This window comes from Lampris incognitus, chromosome 17 (assembly GCF_029633865.1).
Source record: "Lampris incognitus isolate fLamInc1 chromosome 17, fLamInc1.hap2, whole genome shotgun sequence".
Taxonomy (NCBI): domain Eukaryota; kingdom Metazoa; phylum Chordata; class Actinopteri; order Lampriformes; family Lampridae; genus Lampris; species Lampris incognitus.
Window position 1 is genome coordinate 41,878,776 of NC_079227.1, and position 27,011 is coordinate 41,905,786.

The 27,011-nt window shown below is 46.9% G+C and overlaps 1 protein-coding gene across 1 annotated transcript in view; it reads right to left on the bottom strand.

Moving 5' to 3' along the window:
* Nucleotides 1-27,011, bottom strand: part of fmn2b (formin 2b) — a 174,414-nt gene that overhangs the window by 17,163 nt on the left and 130,240 nt on the right. The window contains exons 16-17 of the mRNA XM_056296803.1: nt 12,683-12,803; nt 7,900-7,992 (exon numbers count right to left, since the gene is read on the bottom strand). Coding sequence (XP_056152778.1) covers nt 7,900-7,992; nt 12,683-12,803 — 214 coding nt within the window. The remainder of the gene's footprint in view (nt 1-7,899; nt 7,993-12,682; nt 12,804-27,011) is intronic.

Genomic DNA, 27,011 nt, shown 5'->3' on the forward strand with positions numbered 1-27,011 from the left:
AGAAGTCTCCCAGAACAAGAAGCCTCCCAGAACAAGAAGTCTCTCAGAACAAGAAGCCTCCCAGAGCAAGAAGCCTCCCAGAACAAGAAGCCTCTCAGAACAAGAAGCCTCCCAGAACAAGAAGCCTCCCAGAGCAAGAAGCCTCTCAGAACAAGAAGCCTCCCAGAACAAGAAGCCTCCCAGAGCAAGAAGTCTCCCAGAACAAGAAGTCTCTCAGAACAAGAAGCCTCCCAGAACAAGAAGTCTCTCAGAACAAGAAGTCTCCCAGAACAAGAAGCCTCCCAGAACAAGAAGCCTCCCAGAGCAAGAAGTCTCCCAGAACAAGAAGCCTCCCAGAGCAAGAAGCCTCCCAGAGCAAGAAGTCTCTCAGAACAAGAAGTCTCCCAGAACAAGAAGCCTCCCAGAACAAGAAGCCTCCCAGAACAAGAAGCCTCCCAGAGCAAGAAGTCTCTCAGAACAAGAAGTCTCCCAGAACAAGAAGCCTCCAAGAACAAGAAGCCTCCCAGAACAAGAAGCCTCCCAGAACAAGAAGTTTCCCAGAACAAGAAGTCTCCCAGAACAAGAAGCCTCCCAGACCGCCTCTCTGGGCTTCGGCATACTGAACCATGCGGTAAGCTCCGATAAGCCTGTTCCAGTGACTCCTAGTAAGCCTCTTCTCGTGTCTATTCCCACGCTGTTGTTTTGTTTCTCCCAGTATCTAAGTCCTGTGTTCCTGTTTTTCGTCTTGCTGTTTTTGTTCCCCTCAAGAACCTCCCTCCGTGACTCACATGGTCCCCGCGTCTCCCTCGCTCCTCGTCCTCAGCGACCATCACTTTTTCCCCGGACCCCCTCCAGCGGTCTCTCTCCCTGGACCCCTCCCTTCGGACTGGACTTCCTGGATCTCGGACCCGGAGTACCTCGGACAACCGCTCGCTCAACCGATTCGGACTCTGGTAGCCAGGCGCACACACATCGTCACAACACCCCGACGGAGATTCCCCTGTTATCATTCTGTGGCAGTTTTATTTTCCTGCATTAAAATTGCCTTCGGGTTTCTCGGTGCTCCTTGTCCGTGTGTCCTTTGGATTTCGCTACACTGGTCTCTGGTCTTCATTCGAGACCCGTAACAAGCAACCAATCAGAGGAGAAAACATTTAAACTATTACAACCAACGGGGTAGGTCGTTACAATGGAGAAAACATTACAACCAATGGGGTAAGGGGCTGGGGCTTGTTTGGAAAAAAACAGTTAAATGACCAGGGCACCGTTGAAATAGCCTTCATTCATCTTCGGTCGGTTCGCGGTGGCAGCAAGCTAAGTAGGGCACTCCCAGATGTTCCTCCCGGGGGATTCCAAGGCGTTCCCATGTAGTCCCTTTAGCGAGTTCTGGGTCTACCCCGGGGTTTCCTCCCAGTTGGTCGTGCCCAGTAAACCTCCAAAGGAAGGCACCCAGGAGGCATCCTAATCAGATGCCCAAACCACCCCACCTGCCTCTTTTTGACACGAAGGAGCAGCGGCTCTACTCCGAGCTCCCTCCGGATGTCCGAGCTCCTCACCCTATCTCTAAGGCTGAACCCGGACACCACTCATTCTAGCCACTTGTATCAGCGATCTCACCCTTTCGGTCACTACCCAAAGCTCATGACCATAGGTGAGGGTTGGGTACGAAGACTGACTGGAAAATGGAGAACTTTTGACTTCCGGCTCAGCTCCCTCTTCACCACAGCAGTCCGGCACAACGTCCACATTACTGCTGATGCTGCACCAATCCACCTGTCAATCTACCGCTCCATCCTACCCTCACTCGTGAACAAGACCCCGAGATTCTTGAACTCCTTCACTTGAGGCAACAACTCATCCCCAACCCGGAGGGAGCAATCCACCATTTTCCAGTAGAGAACCATGGCCTCAGACTTGGAGGTGCTGACTTTCATCCCAGCCATTTCACACTCAGCTGCAAACCGCCCCAGTGCGCATTGAGCAATGTGATGGCCCGATAATTGGAGCACACCCTTCAGTCCCCCTTTTTGAATATCGGAACTACCACCCCAGTCTGCCACGCCACATGAAATAGCCTATATTTTGAATATAAGAAGGTAACGTCAAATGGGGTAATTTGCATATATAATATAGTGGGGTGGTGTTGGGGCACAGTTGGAAGGGCAGACAGTTAAAATACATCTAATGGCACATGTGTATAACTTAAAGGGGGGGGATAATAAAGACGTTTTACTTGTAGTTACAAAGGAGATATTTTTTTTCGGTGTGTACAGCTGGTGGCCAATTCGTTTCTATTATTCAAGGTCGACATATCAGGTCTGCAAATAATAAAAATAAAATGCTTTTCTGCCGAGCACAGGTTACATCTTTTGCCACTTGTTGCGATTATGGTAGTACGTAAGGGCACATGTGGGCATCTGTCATTTCATGTGACTAGAGTGACAAACAAGTGTGGCAAGTAGCATAAGGCCACATAACCAGGACAGAACGTCAGTAGAAGATAAACTTGTTTATGCCCAAAAGTAGGATACGTGACATTCCATCATGTAAGGGTAACCACTATTATGCAGGAAACAGTAGCAGCAGTGGTAGCAGCATGTCAAGACAACCATTAAACTGTCAAAGGGGGAGGACTGAAGACATCCTAACGTCATCCTTACATCGATAGAGAGGCTCCTGCTCCACCAACATGTCCTCATCAACAAGGACCCTGATTAATAGCAGGACATTGACTGACGCCAGTAGATTGTTCACTAGATTTGGAAATGGTATAAAGACAGGGAGGCTTTTGTCTGATTTTCAGTCACCCTGCAGACCTGACTCAGATTTTGTTGATTTGTCAATAAGTCTTATTTTGAAGGATCCTCGTCTCATTGAGATTTTTTGCAAGTTCTCTGTATCACTGGCCACCACACGATACACACCGTTGGTTGTAATGTTTTCTATCCCACCATTGGTTGCTGTGCATCGTAACTGCCTACACCTACTACTACTACTTTCAACTGCTTCCGTTAGGGGTCGCCAAAACGGATCATCCGTTTCCATTTCTTCCGATCTTCTGCATTTACCTACCTACCCCATTGGTTGTAATAGTTCAGGCGTTTTCTCCTCTCATTGGCTGCTGTCCACCGAAATAAGGGGCGTGACGCGGGGCAACGTAAACTGTTTTCTTTGTTGAATCACATTAGCAGCAGGTGAGTGCGCGACACCTGAAACAAGCTTGTACTGTTATGTAGTAAACGTTTTTTTCCCCCCTACGTCTATATTGATATTCTGCTCATTTGTTGAGCACTTTTATTTGTGTATATATTGTAACGTGCATGGATAAGTAGACACGTTGGTCATTGACTAATGGGTCGGACCCTTTAGTCGACTGGTTAACATTGTCGCTTGCGGAGCGGGAAACACGGGTTCGCGTCCCGGCTGTGGCGACAGTCTCCCAGACTGCCCCCCGAATTCGCTATAAAATATATATAGATCTTCTGTCCTCGCCAAGCGTTGTCCTCGTGAACGTGTACTCGGCTGTACAGACAGCTAAACACTCCCCTAATCAAGCTCCAAGGAACAGACAGATGTGTTGAATTTGGCAGTTTAATCAGGATAAGAGTGAAACAGTGGACAAAGAATGGAGATATACAAATGACAATCTTACGCTACTGTACTAAACAACAAAGAAATAATGATGCATATTTGTTTTATACCAATAAAAAAATGCAACTTACAGATGATGCCATGTATAAGCTATGAAGGAAAGATTGCGTTGTATTGTAGCTAGCAGTAACATGCTGCCGTCTCTGGTAAGATCTCGAGAGGAAATGGAGCACTTCCTGTTTCCAGGGTTAACAAAAGGAACTACTCAGAACAACTAGGTTTGCAGATGACACCACAGTCATTGGCCGTATCACAAACAATGACGAGATGGCCTACAGAGACGAGATTGAGCACCTCACATCATGGTGTACTACCAACAATCTTGCCCTCAATGTGCAGAAGACGAAGGAGCTGATTGTGGACTTCAGGAGGTCTAGAAGCTGCAGCCACTCCCCCATACACATCAATGGGGTGGAAGTGGAGCGTGTCTCCAGCTTTAAATTCCTTGGAGTCCACATCAGCAAGGACCTTTCATGGACATTAAACACCCAGGCCCTTGTGAAAAAGACCCACTAATGCCTGCATTTCCTGAGGAGGCTGAGGAGCGCCCGTCTACCCCCCAAAATTCTCACCAACTTCTACCACTGCACCATAGAGAGCATCCTGACCAGCTGCATCTCAGTGTGGTACGGCAACTGCACCTCAGTAGACCAGAAAGCTCTGCAGTGGATCGTCAAGGCGGCCCAGCATATCACCGGTACCCAGCTCCCAGCCATAAAATACATTTATCACAAACGCTGCCTTCGAAGGGGTCTGAGCATCAGCAGAGATCCCACCCACCCCAACCATGGACTGTTCTCCCCCCCCCCCCGCGCTCTGGGAGGCGCTACAGGAGCCTCGGAGCCCACACTACCAGGCTCAAAAACAGCTTCTTTCCACAAGCTGTTGCCCACCTGAACCTGGCTACCCACTGAATGTCTGTAGATATTTTTAAATATTTTGTACTCCAGCTGTTTTTTAACTTATTTTTAGCTTTTGGTCTTCATGTGTGTATATCTTATACTGTGTTTGCTGTGTTTGTGTGTCAGTCTTGCACTATTTGGTGAAGCCACAGCCCTTATTTAATTTCTAACATGTGCCTGCACATTGTTTTTAATGACAATAAATTGAATTGAATTGAATTGAAAGGTAATCTTGATTGATAGTTTATATGAACTCTGTGAACGCAAAAAAAAAAAATAGAAACGAGGATGTTGGGTAGACTGCCAGGCTTCCAGCAAGCCCCAAAGCGTATTCTTGCTCTTTCTTGAAGGGTCTCACTACTATCACACAAAGTCTTTCAGATGAGCAGGAGCCTGCCTTGTCCTCACGGAGCATCACAGTGCAGGTGGAGGCTCTGCTGTCACGTCTGGCGGCCTGTCAGTTGGAGAGCGTTCAGGAACTCCTTCAGGAGCAGTTACTTTCTCGCTGACCAGAGTGGTGACGACAGAGTCCTCAGGTGAGGCCTACGGCGAGTGTTCTGGACCTTGTAAGAGCACATCAATCAATGCTATGCCCTTGAACTGTGCACTTGAGTCAAAGGCAATCCTCATTTTCCCGGGTTTCAGGGGGTGGTAAACATCGAAGCTTGGTCAATACCAATACTTTTGTGTCTGTGAATGTTCTCATTCATCCAGGTCATGGTTATCCAAGGAGTTGAATCAAATGCAACTGGACTTGGTATATATCTGTGAAGACGTTTCGCCTCTCATCCAAGAGGCTTCCTCAGTTCATGCCTTTCTGACTAGACCAAGCTAGTCTTATTAGCTTGGTCTAGTCATCAGCTGCGCGTCTCCCGTCAGCAACGGGGCGACGATATTCGCCCATTGTGCCTCGGGCCAGCCCTCTTGCGTTGCCACCCGCTCGAAGACCTCCAGGTACGCCGTCACGTCGTCCTCCGGTGTTTGTTTGGTGAGACGGCTGGCTGGTGTCCCTCCGGGCAGCGCCGCGGTGTGTCGGGCGCCCAGCTGCACCACCATCGTCTGGAGAGTGGCCATGCCCTCAGCCTGCTTGGTTTGGGCTTGGATCAGCAACTGCATTGCTGCCTCCATGTTTCGGCTGTTCACAGTCTGCTTCACTGAATCGGGTGTTCTGGTAGTGGTTTCACGCCGCCCGCATCCTCCACCAACTGTGACAACCACGGGGGAACTTTAGCACCCGACCCAACAACGAAACAGAGACTGTCAGCAGGTTGAGCCCGCTGAGGGCATTTATTCAAAACACACAAGGAAAACAGGAGTCTTGCTCCTCGTCCGAGCCAGCTGGCTCCCGTCTTCCTTGGCTCCTACGCTGGGCAGCCAACACAACTATAGCTTTCTCTCTCGCCCCCTGGCGGCTGTCTCTGTCTCCCTTTTATCCTTGGGCTCCTCATCAGCCTTTGATTGGGGCCAGGTGTGTCGCTCACTCTCCCTCTCGTTGAGGGGGAAGTGGGTACAGGTGTGTTTCTGGGCTGTGCTGGGTCGCTGGCCATGGTGCAGAAGCTGGGCTGACACCGGGGTTGTCACACAGGTGACAACCCCGCAGACTGACTACAGGCGTTCCAGAGGGTTCGGTTCTTGGTCCTCTCCTTTTCTCCCTGTACACGACATCCCTGGGTTCTGTTATTCGCTTTCATGACTTCTCTTACCATTGTTATGCCGATGACACCCAGCTGATCTTGTCCTTTCCTCCCTCGGGCACACAAGTATAGACATGCATTGCTGCGTACTTGACTGACATCTCGGAGTGGATGGCAACACCCCACCTGAAGCTCAATCTGGACAAGACAGAGCTGATGTTCCTCCCAGGGGAAGGTTGATCACACCGTGATCTGGCCATCACCATTGATAACACCATGGTGACGCAAACTCGGACTGTGAGGAATCTGGGTGTGATCCTGGACGACCAACTGTCGTTTGCTGCAAACATTGCATCGGTTGCTTGCTCCTGCAGACTTCTCCTCTATAACTTCAGGAGGATTCGCCCATTCCTCACCGATGAGACGGCACAGGTGCTCATCCAGGCTCTGGTCATCTCCCAGCTGGACTATGGCAACTCTCTCCTTGCTGGCGCCCCGGCGTTGGCCATCAGACCTCTGGAGCTTGTTCAGAAAGCTGCAGCTTGTCTGGTGTTCAACCACCTTAAGTTCTCTCACACAACTCCCCTTCTCATGTCCCTACACTGGCTCCCAGTAGCTGCTCGCATCCAGTTTAAGACTCTGGTGCTAGCCTACAGGGCAGTGAAAGGATCAGCTCCTTCCTATCTCCAGGCCATGGTCAAGCCCTACACCCCCACCCGACCACTTTGCTCTGCGGCCTTGGGACGCCTGGTTGCCCCGTTGCTCAGAGGCCCTTGCTGCTGATCGACCCGGTCATGGCTCCATTCTGTCCTGGCCCCACAGTGGTGGATTAACTCCCCACTGATGTTAGGACAGCAGAGTCGCTGCCCATCTTTCGACGCAGGTTAAAAACTCACCTCTTCAAGAACTACTACCCTGTTTCTTGTTCTTAGCACTTATTGTATTCACTCATGTAAAAAAACAAACAAAGAAAAAATCTCTTTCTTGCACTTTTACTTTAGCACTGGTTTTGCTCTTAGATGCTTGTTTAGATGCACTTATGACCTCTGATGACTAGTAGTTCTCCTGATTTCCTACGTTAAATGATGCACTTATTGTAAGTTGCTTTGGATGAAAGCGTCGGATAAATGACTGTAATGTAATGTAATGCCGATGATGAAGATGATGCAGCACACTCTGACTTGACATCCAGGTCTCGAGGATCGATATTAATGGGATTTGGGTCTGACATCACCGTATTGGGCAGGTGGATGTATCTCCAGTCCACAGGAAATGTTCTTGAAGATGTAGGCTTTTTTTTTCTCTAACTTTTCTAAACTGGCTGAAATATGTGCTCAGTTTGGGGGATGAGATGCCAGTCTTCCTCTATATGTGTCTAATCAATAAAACTAATTGCGGTTTGGCAGGGGATGAACTTGTATGTCCCGTCGAGTGGATTCTACTAGACGCATATATGTTATTTCTTCACAGCTTGTATTGGTGGTACATATTTTCACTGTTCTGTCCACGCTAAGCGTTATAAGCATTTTATATATATATAATGTAACAGCCTGAGTGTTGATATCTCTTGGTTAGGGTTGCAGGGTTGCCACATGGACCTTTTTGGGGGAAGGTGTAATCATCAGTATAAAAGTGTGTAAAGAGACTAAACTAAAGACATAAATTGGTTTGATCAACACTGGAAGTGTGTGTGTGTGTTTGGGGGGGGGCATTTAATACATTTTCTTTCTTACCTTGGGTAAGAAACTCCTCCATCTTGTCTTTGAAGGGCTGCAGGTGTTCTTCCTCTGAAACCTTACAAACCTTCACCACCTCTGAGGTACAAGCTGCCAACATAATACACAGAATAAAGCGTCATCATCTGAATGTTTAATGGAATCTGTTATGCAGAGCAAGTTAAAATATGGACATGTTACGAGTTTCTGGATCCTGTCTCCAGATGTTGCAAGTACTGAGTAAAACGAGTGAAATAAACAGCAGTGGAGCACTTGGAGCTACATAAAAGCCTTTATTACAAACCCCAATTCCAATGAAGTTGGGACGTTGTGTAAAACGTAAATAAAAACAGAATACAATGATTTGCAAATCCTTTTCGACCTATATTCAGTTGAATACACTACAAAGACAAGATATTTAATGTTCAAACTGATAAACTTTATTTATTTTTTGCAAATGTTCACTCATTTTGAATGTGATGCCTGCAACACGTTCCAAAGAAGCTGGGACAGGGGCATGTTCACCACTGTGTTACACCACCTTTCCTTTTAACAACACTCAATAAGCGTTTGGGAACTGAGGACACTACTTGTTGAAGCTTTGTAGGTGGAATTCTTTCCCATTCTTGCTTGATGTACGACTTCAGTTGCTCAACAGTCCGGGGTCTCCGCTGTCGTATTTGGCGCTTCATAAGGCGCCACACATGTTCAATGGGAGACAGGTCTGGACTGCAGGCAGGCCAGTCCAGTACCCACACTCTTTTACTACGAAGCCCTGCTGGTGTAACACGTGCAGAATGTGGCTTGGCATTGTCTTGCTGAAATAAGCAGGGACGTCCCTGAAAAAGACGTCGCTTGGATGGCAGCATATGTTGCTCCAAAACCTGTATGGACCTTTCAGCATTAATGGTGCCTTCACAGATGTGCAAGTTACCCATGATGCCATGGGCACTAACACCCCCCCCATACCATCACAGATGCTGGCTTTTGGACTCTGCGCTGATAACAATCTGGATGGTCCTTTTCCTCTTTAGCCCGGAGGACACGACGTCCATGATTTCCAAAAACAATGTGAAATGTGGACTCGTCAGACCACAGCACACTTGTCCACTTTGCGTCAGTCCATCTCAGATGAGCTCGGCCCAGAGAAGCCGGTGGTGTTTCTGGGTGGTGTTGATATCTGGCTTTGGCTTTGCATGGTAGAGTTTTAACTTGCACTTGTAGATGTAGCGACCAACTGTGTTAACTGACGATGGTTTTCCCAAGTGCCCCTGAGCCCACGTGGTCATGTCCTTTACACAATGATGTCGGTTTTTAATGCAGTGCCGCCTGAGGGGTCGAAGGTCACGGGCATTCAATGTTGGTTTTGGGCCTTGCTGCTTACGTGCAGAGATTTCTCCGGATTCTCTGAATCTTGTGATGATATTATGGACTTGAGAGGATGAAATCCCTAAATTCCTTGCAGCTGTACGTTGAGAAACGTTGTTCTTAAACTGTTGGACTATTTGCTCACGCAGTTGTTCACAAAGTGGTGAACCTCGCCCCATCCTTGCTTGTGAACGACTGAGCCTTTCAGGGATGCTCCTTTTATACCCAATCAGGACACTCACCTGTTTCCAGTTAACCTGGTCACCTGTGGAATGTTCCAGACAGGTGGTTTTTGAGCATTCCTCAACTTTCCCAGTCTTTTGTTGCCCCTGTCCCAGCTTCTTTGGAACGTGTTGCAGGCATCAAATTCAAAATGAGTGAATATTTGCAAAAAACAATAAAGTTTATCAGTTTGAACATTAAATATCTTGTCTTTCTAGTGTATTCAATTGAATATAGGTTGAAAAGGATTTGCAAATCATTGTACTCTGTTTTTATTCACGTTTTACACAACGTCCCAACTTCATTGGAATTGGGGTTTGTACAAGGAATTCCAAAAATATAAATTGTTCTCTCATTTTCAGAGATGTAAGAAGTATTTAAAATGTTTGCATATCTGGGCATTTAGAAATATCCATGAGCCAGGGTCAGCACATGGCTTTGGTGTATTTATGGAGTAGTTTATCATTTGTTATGATGGCTAATGTGTGTATAAAATCTCCCCGTAGGTCAGTCCCCTTTCGACACATAAATATATGTCGTTAGAAAAAGAGTGAGTGCAAAAGTTAATAAAACGATGCAATAGAAAACAAGCAAATGAGAGACGTGGAGAGAGGAACTTTTCCATGACTACATAGCCACATTAATTAAAATAATGATAACAGTTTTACCTCTATAAACCTTCCCAGTCCTCAAGGTGGCTTAACAATAGTAATTATCAACATAATATAACACAGCAGAAACAACCAGAACGTGACAACATAGCAACAACTAACAGAGTAAAACAGGACAGGATAAAGATATAAGTCCAGATGAAGGTGACATGGAGAGAGACAGGTCACACTATGACCAGAGAGGAGTCTTACACAAAATGTAACGCTATGATGGAGGAAATGTAACAGATGCTCTTTGAGAGAATTCCAAAGTTTGAGAGCCATGACACATGGCCTGTAGAAGAAACACACACACACACACACACACACACACACCTGCAGAAGAAAGCCTGAACCCAGGACAGAGAGTCAAGCACCACTGGAACTCCTCGCTGTACTGGAGCTCCTCACTGTACTGGAGCTCCTCGCTGTATTGGAGCTCCTAACTGTACTGGAGTTCCTCACTGTACTTGAGAGAGTGTATGTACTGGAGCTTCTCGCTATGCTGGAGCACCTCGCTGTACTGGAAATCCTCACTTTATTGGAGCTCCTCACTGTACTGGAGCTCCTTACTGTACTGGAGTTCCTCACTGTACTGGAGCTCCTCACTGTACTGGAATTTCTTATTTTACTGGAGTTCCTCCCTGTACTTGAGAGAGTGTATCTACTGGAGCTCCTCACTCACTGTACTGGAGTTCCTCACTGTACTGGAGAGAGTGTGTGTAATGGAGTTCCTCATTGTACCGGAGAGAGTGTATGTACTGGAGAAAGTGTATGTACTTGAGTTCCTCACTGTACTGGAGTTCCTCACTGTACTGGAAATAGTGTATGTAATGTAGCTCCTCACTGTACCGGAGCTTCTCACCGTACTGGAGAGCGTGTATGTACTGGAGAGAGTGCATGAGGGGAATGTATGTCCTGGAAAGAGTGTATGTACTGGGGACAGTGTATGGGGGGATTATATGGGGGAAGTGCATGTGCTGGAGATAGTGTATGGAGAGCGGGTATGGGGGAGTGTATGTACTGGAGAGACTGTATGGCGAGAGTGTTGGGGAGTATATGTACTGGGGAGAGGTTATGGAGAGAGCGTATGGGGGAGTGTATGTGCTGGAGAGAGTGTATGTACTGGAGAGCCTACGGAGAGAAAGTTGGGGTAGTATATGTACTGGAGAGTGTATGGGGGAAGTGTATGTGCTGGAGATAGTGTATGTACTCGAGAGGGTGTATGTACTAGAGACAGTGTATGGGGGAAGTGTATGCACTGGAGAGAGTGTATGTGTATGTACTTGAGAGAGTATGTGTACTGGAACAGTTTATGGGGGGAGTGTATGTACTAGAGAGAGTGTACGGGGGAAGCAGGACAGACTAATACTGTGCGGCAAGACCATGGGGAGCTTGAAGCGTACTTCCTTGAGGCCAACCTTTAGTCCTCCTCAATAGCCTCACCAAACTTCTCCCACACCCGAATTTTTGCTTCTGCAACTGCCAAAGCTGCAGCCCTTCTGGCCTCCCGGTACCTGTCTGCTGCTTCAGGAGACCCCTGGGCCAACCAAGCCCAAAAGCCCTCCTGCAGCCTGACGGCTTCCCTCACTGCTGTCATTCACCAGCAGGTTCTTAGATTGTCACCTCGATAGGCACTGATGACCTTATAACCACAGTTCCTACCTAGCACATCTGCAATAGAGGTTTTGAACATGACCCACTCAGAGTCCATGTCCCAGCCTCCCTCGGGATACATGATACACGATAACTTCTTCCGGAGATGGGAGTTGAAGACCTCCTGGACAGGGGCCTCCGCCAGATGTTCCCAGTTCACCTAACTACACGTTTGTTTGTTTTTGTTTTTATATTGTTTTTTATTACTTTGGTTTATTATATTTGTGAGAAGCTATTACATGAACGGTTTCTTTTGCATTCTTCATATGTGATTCAAATTTGATGACATAGTTGACCTGCTCACTGGTCCAATTCAGGACTCTGAGAGAGCACACGGTAAATTCAACTAATTGCAATGCTGATGCCCAGTTTGCACCTCATACCCACAGTTTCTTGCAGATAGGTTGGCAAGTAGAAATGTTCATGTTATGATGTTCTGCAAGACCAGGTTAAAAATGAATAAATAAATAAATAAATAAATGAACAAGTAAATAGTAAATAAATAGATAAATCAATTAATTAATAAATACATAGATAAATGGATAAATAAATAAATGGATAAATAGATTAATTAATTAATTAATTAATACATAGATAAATAAATAAATAAATGGATAAATAAATAAATGGCAGAGAAAATGGTCAGACATGCTTGCTTTAGAACTGTTAATGCCAAGACTGGGCAGTGACAACAGGAAGTATTGTAAGAACAACTGTATCAAATCATCAGAAGAAGAGTTGTATCGCTTGGTTTTAGAGATATTGGATTATTTCAAACTATATAAACTCTGATCAAAACATGACCTTGACCAGATTATGTCTGATAATCGGGTTACTGGTTTCCATATGAACATACTGGATGTGTATTGCAAGTTTATTTTGATTTGTTAGTTTGGGTGTTCTACCTCTCAGGTCCTTCCTCAGTCGACTCAGGTCTTTCTGAAAATCTTCGAACTTCATCTGTGAAGCCTGGAATAGGTCCTGAGGCTCAGGGAGAGGGTAGAAACAATTTTCTCTCCCCGCTTCCTGAGAAGTGAAACACATTATAAACACAGTAAGAGTTGTGAGTAAAACAAGGCTAGGTCTTGGCTAGTACAGCCGGAAAAAAGCGAGTGTAAAGTGCTTGTGTGACGATGTCAAATGTGTGTATAATGGTTGAGAATATCATGTAGGTTACATTCATGGGCCTTCCAGCAAAGATTTTGTTTCGCAAGTAAACAAATATTACTGAGAATGTAACAGGGACAGGTTTACCACACAGGATGAGCTGAGCAAAAAGGCAAAGCAAAAATAGCTAAAATCCTAAAATAGCTAAATTTCGGTCGTTCCTGTCCATGGCTGATGCAGAGTGTCTGCTACATGCACTTGTTTCATCCAGATTTGATTACTGTACTGTTCTGTTTTCAGGTCTCCCACATGCTACTACCCAAAGTCTTCAGATTGTTCAGAAAGCTGAAGCGAGAATCCTCCCCAATTGTATCCGGACAATTACCCCACCCTTCCGAGCTGTCTCGGTCGCTGCTCCAGCCCCTCTGCCAATCCGGGGAGCGCTGCAGACTACCACGTCTCCTCCGATACCTGTGGCGTCACCGGCCGCTTCTTTTCACCTGACAGTGAGGAGTTTCACCAGGGGGACGCAGCACATGGGAGGATCACGCTGTTCCCCCTCCCCCCTGAACAGGCGCCCCGACCGACCAGAGCAGGCGCTAGTGCAGCAACCAGGACATATACACATCAGGCTCCCCATCCACAGATACGGCCAACACGGGTAATCGAACCGGCGTTCCCCGTGTTGGTAGGCAATGGAATAGACCACTACGCCACCCGGATGCCCTGCAGCTAGAATCCTAACCAAATCTAGGAAATCTGACCATATCACCATTTAGATCAGAATACAAGGTGCTTCTGCTGGCTTATAAAATCCTACATGGGCTTGTCCCATCCTACCTGTCTGATCTCCTTAAACCTTACATGCCATCTCGAGCTCTTCGTTCTCAAAATACAGGGCTCCTGCGTGTACCCAAAGTTAAAAAGAAGTCAGCTGGTGGCAGCAGGGCCTTTTCCTATCGGGCTCCATTGTTGTGGAATAACCTGCCTGCTGCCATCAGACCATCAGAGTCTGTTGAGTCTTTAAATCCAAACTTAAAACTCATCTTTTTGCCTTAGTTTACAATTAGTTGTCTTTAAATTGAGTGCTTCACAACCCGTACTGCATGGCGGGTCGGTTTCTGTCTCAATGAATTTACCAACCACTGTTCTGCCGATGAGATTATAGAGTATAGATTATAGAGTATATATTATAGAGTATATATTACTGAGTATAAATTATAGTGTATAGATTATAGTGTATATATTATAGAGTATAGTGTATAGATTATAGAGTATAGATTATAGTGTATATATTATAGAGTATAGTGTATAGATTACAGGGTATAGATTATAGAGTACACATTATAGTGTATAGATTATAGAGTATATATTATAGTGTATAGATTATAGAGTATACATTATAGAGTATACATTATAGTGTATAGATTATATATTATAGATTATAGTGTATAGATTATAGATTATAGAGTATAGTGTATAGATTATAGTGTATAGAGTATAGATTATAGTGTATAGAGCATAATTTATAGAGTATATATTATAGTGTATAGATTATAGATTATAGATTATAGTGTATAGAGTATAGATTATAGAGTATAGATTATAGTGTATAGATTATAGAGTATATATTATAGAGTATATATTATAGAGTATATATTATAGTGTATAGATTATAGATTATGGATTATAGTGTATAGAGTATAGATTATAGAGTATAGATTATAGTGTATAGATTATAGTGTATAGAGTATATATTATAGTGTATAGATTATAGTGTATATATTATAGTGTATAGAGTATAGATTATAGTGTATAGAGTATAGATTATAGTGTATAGATTATAGAGTATAGTGTATAGATTACAGGGTATAGATTACTGACTCAGTTTTATGAACTGAGATTGGAAGCCTCTGCCTCCTGTACTTAGGCACTGTCTTCCCATCACTGGAGGGTCGGCACTGCCTGGAATGAGGGGGAAGCTAGGATTATTTCACGTCTTGGCTTGCCGGCAAACGAAATCAATAAGTAGGCAAATGGGGAAAGGGACGTTGTACTCTCCCTTGTACTTAGAATCGTGCGAGAGCCTCTCCTGCAAATTATAAGGCAGGCTCTGCACAATGGGGTTGATACCATGGGCTGTGTCTGAGCAGGTGAGTCCCGGCAGGCCCCCATCAGATTTAGCAGCTTCAACTCACCTAACTCTCTTAACTTCCGGGTGAGCTGCCGGATATACACCATGGGAAACAAGTCTGAAAACATTTTTCAGTCCTTTGTGTTCACCGACGAGGCTCATGAAAATGACTTTGAAAGAGTGCTCGCTGAAATCGACGAGTATTTTGTCTGCAGAAGGAATGTAATTCATGACCGTGCATGCTTCCATCAGCTTGTTCAGAGACCGGGTGAGAAAGCGGAGACTTTCATAAGGGCCTTGGACGAGTTGTCAGAACATTGCGAATTCGGCGCGAGCAGGGATGAAAACACCTGTGACCGGATAGTTGTCGGCATACTCAACAAGGAAGTCTCCCGGAAACTGCAGCTGACAAAGGACCTGACACTAGCACTGACCATATACACCGTCAGGCAGTCTGAGGAGGTTACAGCACAAATTAGCATGCAAGGTGAAGCAACGGGGGCCGTTCATGAAGTCACCCAGAGGCGCAGCAAATACACCAAGCATCCCGGTAAGCCAACAGGGGGAAATAAGCAGCAGGGCCAAAATAAGCAGCAGGGCCGATGTGGAAAAGTGAGGCATAATAAGGATGAAAACTGCCCAGCTAAAAGATCCACATGTAACACACGTAACAAAGTTGGACAGTGGAGTAGAGTGTGCAGGAGTCGGAGAGCGGTGAGTGAGGTGGTGACAGAGCCAATGGAGCAGCAGCAGTCATATTTCCTCGGGGCTGTGAGTGAGGCAGACGGGGAAGCAGAGCAATGGGCTGTCCGGTTGCTAGTGGGCTCCACACCCCTGGAGTTTAAGATCGACACGGGAGCTGATGTGACTGTCATCTGTGAGGAGGCCTACCACTCAATCACTCCCACCACACCGCTAGAGCCTGTATACATTCCCCTTGATAGCCCGGGCAGCGAGCTACAGTCCCTAGGGCGGATCCAGAGCGCTGTCACCTACAAAGGCAAGACTTACCCACTCACAGCATATGTCGTCCGTGGACACTCCGTGAACAACTTACTCAGCTGGAAAAAGCCTGTGGAGATGAACCTGGTGAGGAGAGTGGAGGAACCTGTGTGCAAGGGAGCACATACGTATGCACAGGCATATGGGGGCATGGGACATAAAGATACAGCTGAAAGACAATGCTCAGCCATATGCTGTGTATGCCGCAAGGCGTGTGCCTTCCCCATGCTGCCAAAAGTAAAGGAAGAACTGCAGAGGATGGAGAGAAACGGTGTCATAGAGAAAGTATAGAGAAAGTGACGCAGCCCACTGAGTGGTGTGCACCGATGGTGTCAGTATTAAAGAAAACCACAGGCAAAGCGCGTATCTGCGCCGACTTCAAGGGGCTGAATGAGGCTGTCAAGAGAGAACAGTACGTTCTGCCAACAGCAGATGAGTTTATAGCAAAGCTCAGCGGAGCCACACTCTTCTCTTCACTGACTGAATGCAGCCAGCGGGTTCTTCCAAATACCGCTACACCCAGATAGCTGTAAACTCACCACCTTCATCACACCGTTTGGCAGGTTCAACTTCAAGCGGCTGCCATTTGGCCTAACAAGTGCACCCGAAATCTTCCAGAGGAAGATGGCGGAGACCCTACAGGGGTTGGAGGGTGCCGGGGTGTTTATGGACGACATAAATGGTCTATGGTGCTACAGAGGAGGAGCATGACAGTCGCATTGGGAAGGTGATGCAGCGTATAGGGAGTGCTGGTCTGAAGCTCAACCGAGAAAAGTGCTCCTTCAGGCAGAGTGAGCAGCAGTTTCTCAGCATCTCATCGACCGATCCGGGGTCTGGCCAGACCTGGATAAAGTGGAAGCCATACAGCAGCTCTCACCACCCACAGACGTGCACGAGTTAAAGAGGATATTGGGAATGGTGAACTATCTTGGGAAATACGTTCCCAACCTTGCAACCGTGGGAGAGCCTCTGTATGAACTTTTGAAACACAAAAACACATGGACATGGGGTCACGCACAACAAGCGGCATTCAAACAGATCAAAAGGCTGCTGACGTCCGCACCCGTGCTGGCCTACTATGATGCGACCAAACCCACCAAACCCAGCAGCTACGGGTTAGGGAGCGTACTGCTTCAACTCCACGGGGAGCAGTGGAAACCAGTGGCGTATTGCTCCAGATGCCAAACTGAAGCAGAGACTCACTACGCCCAAATTGAGAAGGAGCAGCTGGCGGGTGTGTGGGCGTGCGAGATATTTGACAGATATCTTGTGGGACTGGAGCAGTTTAAACTGACAACTGACCACAAGCCGCTAGTGCCTCTCATAAACAGCCGCAGCCTGGACAACGTCCCCATACGTTGGCAGCGCCTTCTCACGAGGCTCATGAGATTTAATGCAGTAGCAGTACACTCCTGGAAAACCTGCTGGTTGCAGACACCCTGTCATGCAGTCCACCAGCAGGCATGGGCAAAGTGAGTAACACAGACAGCGAGGTGGCTTTCTACGTGGCCATTGTAGTGGGGGCAATCCCCGCATCCAAGAGTAAGATGGATGAAATTAGAGGGGTGACTGCAGCTGATGTTTGTCATGCAGCTTATAAAGAGAGGATGGCCTGAGCACTCACAGACTGTACCTAACGATGCTAAAGCATACTTCCAAGTCAGATCAGAGCTATCAGAGTATGATGGCCTCGTCCTAAGAGGAAGCAGGATTGTAATACCGAGGTCAATGAGGGCAGAGATCCTTCAAAAGATTCACGAAGGGTACCAGGGCCTCACAAAATGTAGGGAGAGAGCATATTCATCCGTGTGGTGGCCCGGACTCACTACGGAGATTAACAGGCTAGTGCTGAAGTGCCAGGTGTGCTGTGAAGTGAAAAGAACTCAGCAGAAGGAACCTCTCATTTCCACACCTCTCCCAGCATGACCCTGGAAGAGAAGTGCCATGGACCTCTGCAAGCTCAATCACCACAGTTACCTGGTAATATCAGACTATTACTCGAGGTTTCTAGAAATACTGCACCTTCCCTCCACAACTAGCGCACAAGTCATCCAAAAGCTCAAAACAGTTTTTTCTAGGTTTGGTATCCCAGACGAGGTGGTAAGTGATAACGGACCACAACTTTCAAGTGCAGAGTTCAGAGAGCTCGCCAAGAAGCTCGACTTCAAACACTATACATCCAGTCCTCACCACCCACAAGGCAACGGCCATGCTGAGAGGGCCGTGCAGACAGCTAAGAAAATGCTCAAGTAACAGGACCCAGTGACGGCTTTAATGAACTATAGGTCCACACCCTGCTCCACCACAGGCTACAGCCCAGCCGAGCTGTTGATGGGGAGAAAAATAGGCACCACACTCCCCACTTTGGAGAAACATCTCCTGCCAAAACGGCCCAGCAGAGCAGCTGTGGAAGAGAAGGACAGGAGAGGAAAGGCCAAACAGGCCCACTACTACAACCTTCGCCATGGAGCTAAGCCACTGCCTGCCCTGCGACCAGGAGACGCAGTGCTTTCCAAGTTAGACCATGAAAAATCGTGTTCTCTGCCAGCGGTGATCTCAGGTGAGAGTTCTACCCCAAGATCCTTCGTCATCACGACGCAGAATGGAGGTGCTGCGACGGAACGGCCGTCACCTCCAACCAGGGCCGGTTCCCCAACCCACCACAGCAGTGCCGGATGAGAACTCTGGGACAGATAACCACTCTGACACAGCCACCATGATAGAGACTGTTCCTGTCGGTCCGAGTGTGGCTACTCCCACATCCCCTCTGCCTGGTCAGACCGTGACCAGATCCGGATGGGTGTCCAAGCCAGTTAACAGGATGAACCTGTAGACACTGTTGTATCGATCTATGGCCTTTTGAGGGGGGGGGGGGGGGTAATGTGAAGAAACTGAAGAAATGTGTGTTGACATTTATGTTTGCATTTTTCATGTTGTGGGAAGTTGATTGAAATGTATTGATAATTGTTGTGAAAGTGTTTAGAGTTGAATTACAGTGCCTTTGTTGAGTCAGAATAGGGACCAGTAATAGTATGTCGAACTGTCTCGATTTAAATAATTTTTGGGTTAGGTTATGTGCCATCGAGAATGGTCATTCTCTGGGTTTTCCCAGCAGGTTATTAAAATAGCACTCAAAAAGGAGGGAGATGTCATATACGGTAATATATGTGAGCCTATACTGTAGTATTTACGGTAATTGAAAGCGCTTGCGCTAGTACTGTATTGTTCCGGGAGTACTATATGTTGTTGCCTGCCTCATAGTTTCATTAAACTGACTGATGCTACAAGAAGCCTGCTTGCCGTCATTCACAATATAGAAATCTGTTGACCCCCCCCCCCCATGGACGTGTTCCCTTGTTTACATGCGCCAAATGTGCGTGTGCAGATTGTGAGGTAAAAAGGGGCCAGGGTTCTTGTATTTATGAACATTACTATGTTCATTCCGAAGAGGTCATCACAGAGAAATGGATTTAAAACGAAACGAAGCGTCTCACAGTTGTTGCGCTGTCGGTTGTACAAATCGTTAAGATGGTAAAAACAAGCATCTGCATTTTTATCGCATGCTGAAAGGGAAAAACCCAATCGACAAACGAAGAAGACAGGCGTGGCTTCATGCGATCCGTCAGGAGGACTGGAAGATGTGGTCAGAAGAGCAAATATAAAACGCGAAGACTTGCGCAGAACATTTCATCTCTGGTATGTATCCGTTTCTTACACAAATAAGTATTGTGACGAACATACTGTAACGTGCATGGATAAGTAGACACGTTGGCCCTTGGCTAGCGGGTCAGACCCTTTAGTCAACTGGTTAACGTTGTCGCTTGCGGAGCGGGGGACACGGGTTCGCGTCCCGGCTGTGGCGGTTCCCGGACTGCCCCCCGAATTCGCTACAATACGTACGTAACTGCTCTACATGTGATACTATCCTAGTAGAGCAACTGCCAAACCAAAGACTGGGTTGTTAACACCTAGCATTCCTCAAGTTTGACAACGATTCCACCAGTTTTCTTGTGTTATGTTGTTTGAGGCAGGAACTGCTTGAGCACTGTTTGAGGTCATACTTTGACTCCAGCCTCGAGCTCATAACCGTACAAACAATTCAATTTTTGTCGAATACAAACAATTCCACCGCACAAACAATTAAACTACGAGGGCTTACCTTTGATTTGATGACACGAAACTTGTTTTCCTTCGATAGCGGATGGTAAAAGCAGTGTGCTTCTAAAGACTTGTATGCTTCATGGTTCTTTGGTAAATCTACTTGGTGTGTGTGAGGTGTTTAGTCACGTCCCTCCAGCCCATGTTGGGCAACTTCGTGACGTCACTTGTCCACTGAGCTTCAGCAAGCAGAAACGGATCGGGACGTTTTTCTCCAGCGCTTAGCCTAAGTTTCGACTCGTAATGCGTTCTGTCTTCCTTGCTTAGACCTTCAACATATTCTGAAATTTCTATTTTCTCAAATTTCTAAATTTTCTCCGTTTAATTTTAGGTTTTATAGCTTTCACCTGTGAGTTTCATAGGTACGCACGTTGTTTCTCGGCCGTATTTTGCCACATGTTCTTACAACGCAGCTTTTACGTCACGTGATAAGGGGTCTTTTAACAGGCAGTAAATTATTTATTGTTTACACATTATTTATGCAGTGTACATTCTATGAGATCCATGAACTTCAAGGTATGTGACTTTAAAAAGAGCGTGTTAAACTTAGGGTAAAGAACGTTTTTTTATCTTTCTTTTACTTTTAGCCAATTAATTATGTCTTTCTTAAAATCCATACGCTAAAATGGCATCAGAATGTTTACTTTATGAGTGTCCCCCCCCCCCCCCCGTCCCTAATACATTGGACTATTCCATGATCTTACTGCGCATCTGTACAGATGATTCAGGAAGACAGTAGCCAACAGCTCGGTGTGGTGCACAGACTGTCGACAAACAAAGTGACGCTACCGCAGAGGCGCTGAAAGAAAGAGCAAGTGGGAGGAAAGTGGAATGCTATTAGCAAAACCGCCAAATGTAACAACCTCTCTTACGGTGGCTACTGACGACACTAGCATTACCACAGAGCAGCAGCAAGCCGCTGCTTGCGCAAGCACTAGCGTTGGCATTGCTAATATACTAGCAAATAGGAGCCACCCGTTGCTGCCGCAGTGTCGCCCCAGGTTGCTCAATCGATGCTGCTGCTGCATGCAAGGCAACCTTACAGGATCCTCCAACTGGAGATGGTAACGGAACTGGCGCGTTCACTCTCCATGATAACTATGGCTCTGATGAGGATGGCGATACAGATAATAACCCACAATTGGTGAGTAGAGTATCAGTCACCCTGCCGATGTGTTACACTCTGGCTGAAACAGCTGCCAGACAAAGAGCGCTGCTCAGAAGTGCAGAGGACCATTTCAGGTCAAGGACAGAATTTTTCCAAAACACCAAGAGCAGTGCAAATGTGCAAGCAGTAACTATTAAATACAAATGAAGAATGGACAAAGGAGAAGCAGGTCCTGGCTCATGTACAGTGAAAAAAGGACTTCGTTGTGTCCTTTTTTTTTGCCGCCCGTTTGGAAACCAAGAAAAGAGCACTCGGCTTAGTGGGGATAGGTTCAATAACTTGAGACAGCATCAGAAGTCTACTGAACACATCGCACATGGATATCTAGCACAATCAATCACAGAAACTACAAACACAGCTATGGATCAGGTGACCCAAGAAGGTTATTAGGTCTCAAATCATACAGCAACATGGCGATTTTTTTCTGGTTCACATAAAGAACATGGTGATGCAGGCTTCTATCACGAAAACCACATCATTTGATTTATTCTAGATGTGGCATGTAGTGACATAAGTGAAGCCATAATGTTTAATGTTCAGCCTATAAACCATAATTGATCTTGAAGTAAACCAATGGAAAGATATTTTAAGATGATTAACTTCAATTATGAGCCATCTGGCAGAGTGTAATCTTGCATTTCAGGGCCACTCAGACAGGTTGTTTGAGTCTGGCAATGGACATTTCCTTGGGCAAGTAGAACGGATGGCTCAGTTTGACCCAGTCATGCAAGAGCATTTGAGGGGAATTCATGCAAAAGAACTAAGTGACACTTATTTAAGCAGGCATATTCAAAATGAAGTAATTTCCCTTGTGGCAAAGTGTATGACTGATGCAATTGTAGAGACCAGATATTATGAAATAATCATGGATTGCACTCCAAACCTCAGTCACAATGAGCAGTTGTCAGTGTTGCTACAATTTGGAAATTGTGAGACCCCCAAAAGGCCTCCGCACCAGGCCCATGACTGCGCCATTGACCTGCTCCCCTGAACTTCACCACCCAAGGGTCCCCTGTATTCCCTGTCAGCTCCTGAAATCCAGGCCATGAGAAAGTACGTTGAGGAATCCCTGGCTGCAGGGATTATTCGGCATTCCTCCTTCCCGCTGGCACTGGATTCTTCTTTGTTGACTAGAAGGACAAAACCCTGCGGCCTTGCATTGACTACAGAGGACTCAACGAGATCACCGTTCGCAACATCTACCCCCTCCCTTTAATTTCCAATGCTTTTGAACTACTAAATGGTGGTAAGGTTTTCACTAAACTGGACTTAAGGAAAGCTTAACACGTAGTTAGAATAAGGGAGGAGGACGAATGGAAGACACTATTTAACACTCCCAGTGATCATTACGAGTACCTGGTCATGCCGTTTGGACTTACCAATGCCCCAGCTGTCTTTCAGGCCTTGGTGAATGATGTCCTTCGGGATATGCTTAATGAGTTTGTTTTTGTTTACCTGGACAACATCTTAATCTTCTCCCCTGATGAGCAGGTCCTTCAGCGCCTCCTCCACTACCAACTCTTTGGCAAAGCGAAGAAGTGTGAGTTTCATATGCTCTCCATGTCCTTCCTGGGGTTCATCGTGTCTGAGGGGGAGGTCAGGATGGACCCAGAAAAGGTTAGTGCGGTTGTTGATTGGCCCACTCCCACTAGCCATAAGGAGGTTCAACGATTCCTGGGGTTTGCTAATTTTTACAGAAAGTTCATTAGAAATTTTAGTTCTGTTGCTGCCCCCCTTCATGCACTGACCTCTTCTAAGCCTAGCTTCCAGTGGGAACCTCCGGGCTGAGCTCGCTTTCCAGAGACTGAAGACCAGCTTCACCTCAGCTCCTGTCCTCACGTTGCCTGACCCCAACCTGCAGTTTGTGGTGGAGGTGGATGCCTCCGATGTGGGGGTGGGAGCTGTTCTCTCTCAGAGGTCGGCAAAGGACAATAAACTACACCCCTGTGCCTTTCTTTCCCGCAAGCTGTCGGCCTCTGAGAGAAACTATGATGTTGGCAACCATGAGCTGCTTGCCACCAAGGTGGCATTGGAGGAGTGGAGGCACTGGTTGGAGGGGGCCGAACAGCCATTTCTCGTCAGGACGGATCATAAAACTTTGAGTACTTGAGGACGGTTAAGAGGCTCAACTCTCGGCAGGCAAGGTGGGCTCTCTTTTTCAACCAGTTCCATTTCACCCTGTCCTATTGCCCTGACTCCAAGAACTTAAAGCCTGATGCTCTCTCCCGTATGTTTCCCTCTGAGAACACTTGTAAAGAACCTACTCCCATTCCCCCCTCGTCTGTTGTGGGTTCTGTCACTTGGGACATTGAGAGAAGGGTCAACGAGGCCAATGTGAACTGTCAACCTCCGGCAGGCTACCCGCTGAACTGGTTGTTTGTGCTTCCTGTCTTGCATTCACAGGTCATCCACTTAGCCCACTCTTCCCCAGTTATCTTGTCACTCTGGAGTACGCAGGACCTTGTTCGTCATATGACAGCAGTTCTGGTGGCCAGTCATGGAGAAGGAGGTGACAGAGTACATGGCAGCCTGTCCTGTGTGCTCGCAGTAAGGTCTCCCGGCGCCCAGCTTCTGGTCAGCTTCGCCCACTCCCTGTGCCACATCGACCCTGGTCAGATATCTCCGTGGACTTTGTGACTGGTCTCCCCCCTTCCGAAGGTAACACCACCATCCTCACGGTGGAGGATAGATTTTCGAAGATGGTTCATTTTGTTCCCTTGCCCAAGTTGCCCTCGGCCAAGGAGACAACCGAGGTGATGCTGCATCATGTTTTTCGCCTCCATGGCTTCCCCAGGGACATTGTGTCTGACCGCGGCCCGCAGTTTGTGGCACAATTCTGGGGGGCTTTCTGTTCACTCCTGGGAGCATCCGTCAGCCTCTCATCTGGCCACCATCCCCAAACCAATGGTCAGACGGAGTGGCTGAGCCTGGAGCTGGATACCAGCCTGTGTTGCCTCGCCTCCCAGGGCCCCAACACATGGAGCAGTCAGCTCACCTGGGTTGAATATGCACACAATTCTCTTCCATGTTCCTCATCTGGTCTCTCCCCCTTTCAGTGTGCCTATGGATATCAACCTTCTCTCTTCCCTGCCCTGGAGAAGGAGGTCAGTGTGCCCTTTGTGCTGGCTCTGGTTCACCGCTGTCGCCACTCCTGGGCCCAGGCCCGACGCACCCTGCTACGCAATTCTGAGCATTACAAGAAGGCGGCTGACCAATGGTTTATCCCTGCCTCCACTTACAAGAGCGGCCAGAGGGTATGGCTATCCACTAAAGACCTACCTCTCGGAGTGGAGTCCCAGAAACTCGCCCCCAGGTTGGTGGGGCCATTCCCTATTTCCAAAGTCATTCACTCAGTTGTGGTCAAGCTCAAACTGCCCTGAGCCATGACAGTCCACCCATCCTTCCACGTGAGTCAGATCAAACCGGCCATAGAGAGCTCTCTGGTCCCTGCCTCCAGGCCCCCTCCTCCCCCTCGGTTCGTCAATGGTGGCCCTGTTTACACTGTCCACAAGCTCCTGGCAGTCCAGCGTCGGGGCCGAGGCTCCCAATACCTGGTCGACTGGGAGGGATACGGCCCGGAGGAATGTTCCTGGGTCTCGGCCAGCAACATCCTGGACCCCTCCCTCATCCTGTACTTCCATCGGGCCCACCCTGGTAACCCTGGGCCGTCTGGAGCCAGCCATAGAGTGGGGGGGGGGTACTGTCACGCCCCGTCTGGATATTTAAGTTATCTTTTTGTTTCTCCCTGTGTTCTTTGTCTTGTACTTCCTGTTTTATTTTGATACACACCACGTCTCGTTTCAGGTCCTTTACGTCCTACCCTCATGTGTGATTACCTGCTCTGCCCTAATGTGTTGCACCTGTGTCTCATTGTCTCCCCTCCTCCAGAGTATATAGTCTTAAGGCCCAAACATACTCGGGTGGAACGTACGCGGAATGTACGCAGAGCAGACTCCGCCGGACTAAAAGCAGACGTCCGCAAGCCCTGTGCGTGCAAAGCTCAGATTTTACGACCGCGATGAGTCCGCGCCACGCACCAGTGTCAGCGGCGCGTACGTTCCGCCCGAGTATGTTTGGGCCTTGAGTGTTCCCTTCCTTCTGTGCCAGTTCGTCTTGTTCCTTGTGACAGCGTTCCAGCATTTTTTCCATTGTGTGAGTTTCTTAGGCCCTATAGTTTCCTGGCCGTTTTTTGGCCTTTTTGACCGCTCCTTTCGCCTGCCGATCTGGACACTGTTGCCTTGTTATCTGATCACCTGTGTACCGATCTCATTCTTATTAAAAGGACTGATTTTTGTGAACTGAGACTGAGTCTGCGTTTTGAGTCCAAGCCTGTGGTTCAGCACTGACACTATCAGCTTCTTTGGTCTGTTACAATGACTTTACACTCTGTTCAGCTCCTCAGTTCATCACTGGACCATTCTCACAGAACATGACATTAACTTTACACTGAAGGCATTGTCTACAACCAGGTGGGCGTGTGGGGTTGAAGCTGTTAAAGCTGGTCACTACCAGCTGCTTGAAATGTGAAGGCTCTGCTCTAAAGGAATATGCCACAGACAGGCGGGATGCAGATGTTGTCTAAACAGCTGGAAGCATCTGCCAGGAGATGCAGAGATGGTAAGTTATTGTGGTACGTACCATTGTGTGGTACAAAGTGTGGTTCCAGATAAATAAAGTGAGCAAGCTCGTGCAGAGCCCCAAAGTTTCAGCTGAGACAGTCAGGAAAGAAATCGGGGCAGTTACAGAATTCCTTAAGGAATTTCGAGATCATGGATTCAACTCTGTCAAAACAGATCCCAGGGAGATAGCGGAGAAGCGTGAGGTGGAGATGAGCTGGCCAGAGGTGCATCATAAAAGAACAACTCGACAGTTTGAGTAAGAATGCAGAGAGCAAACGCTGTCAACTGCGGAAGAGCTCTTCAAAAAAGAGATTTCCTGTCTCGTAGATACAGCCCTTGTCATATTAGAGGAGATATTTTCACACAGGCAAACCTTCTGTGAGCTCTATGGAGTTCTCTACTGCGTTAACTTAGTGTGAAGCACTGAGAAGGGAGGAAGCTGTATGAATGCTACAACAAATTGGAGCAGAGAATGGATGATACTGATGCAGACGACCTGAAGCTTGAGGTAAAAAGTGCATTTAGAGCTTTATACATATAAGGAGCGCGAGACGCACGAAACAGGCCTGCACTGCTATGTATTAAAATCTTTTTTCCTGTATCCGTGTTGATATATATATATATATATATATATATGTGTGTGTGTGTGTAAAGAGACATTCATGGAGAATACCTTTGCATGTCTCTTTATCTGATGTTAGGGTCTAAGAACAGGATGTTGTGTAGCTGTCAAGCCCACTGAGGCACATTTGTAATTTGTGATATTTGGCTATATAAATAAAACTGACTTGACTTGAAAAATTGTTAAATTTAGATAGTACACACATAAAGAGCTATAGATGCATTAAAGGGAAAATTCACCGATTTTCCACCTTATTTCTGTCTGTCTGTGACAAGGGCAGGGTGCAAACTACGGGAGAGCCAATAAGGCATGAGCTACCCTGAAAACATAATTTGTGAAGTTTTGGGGAGGGTCTTTACCATATAGACAATATGCTATGCATTTCCAGTTTCTGTGTCTCCGTCATCATGGATCATGTGTAAAA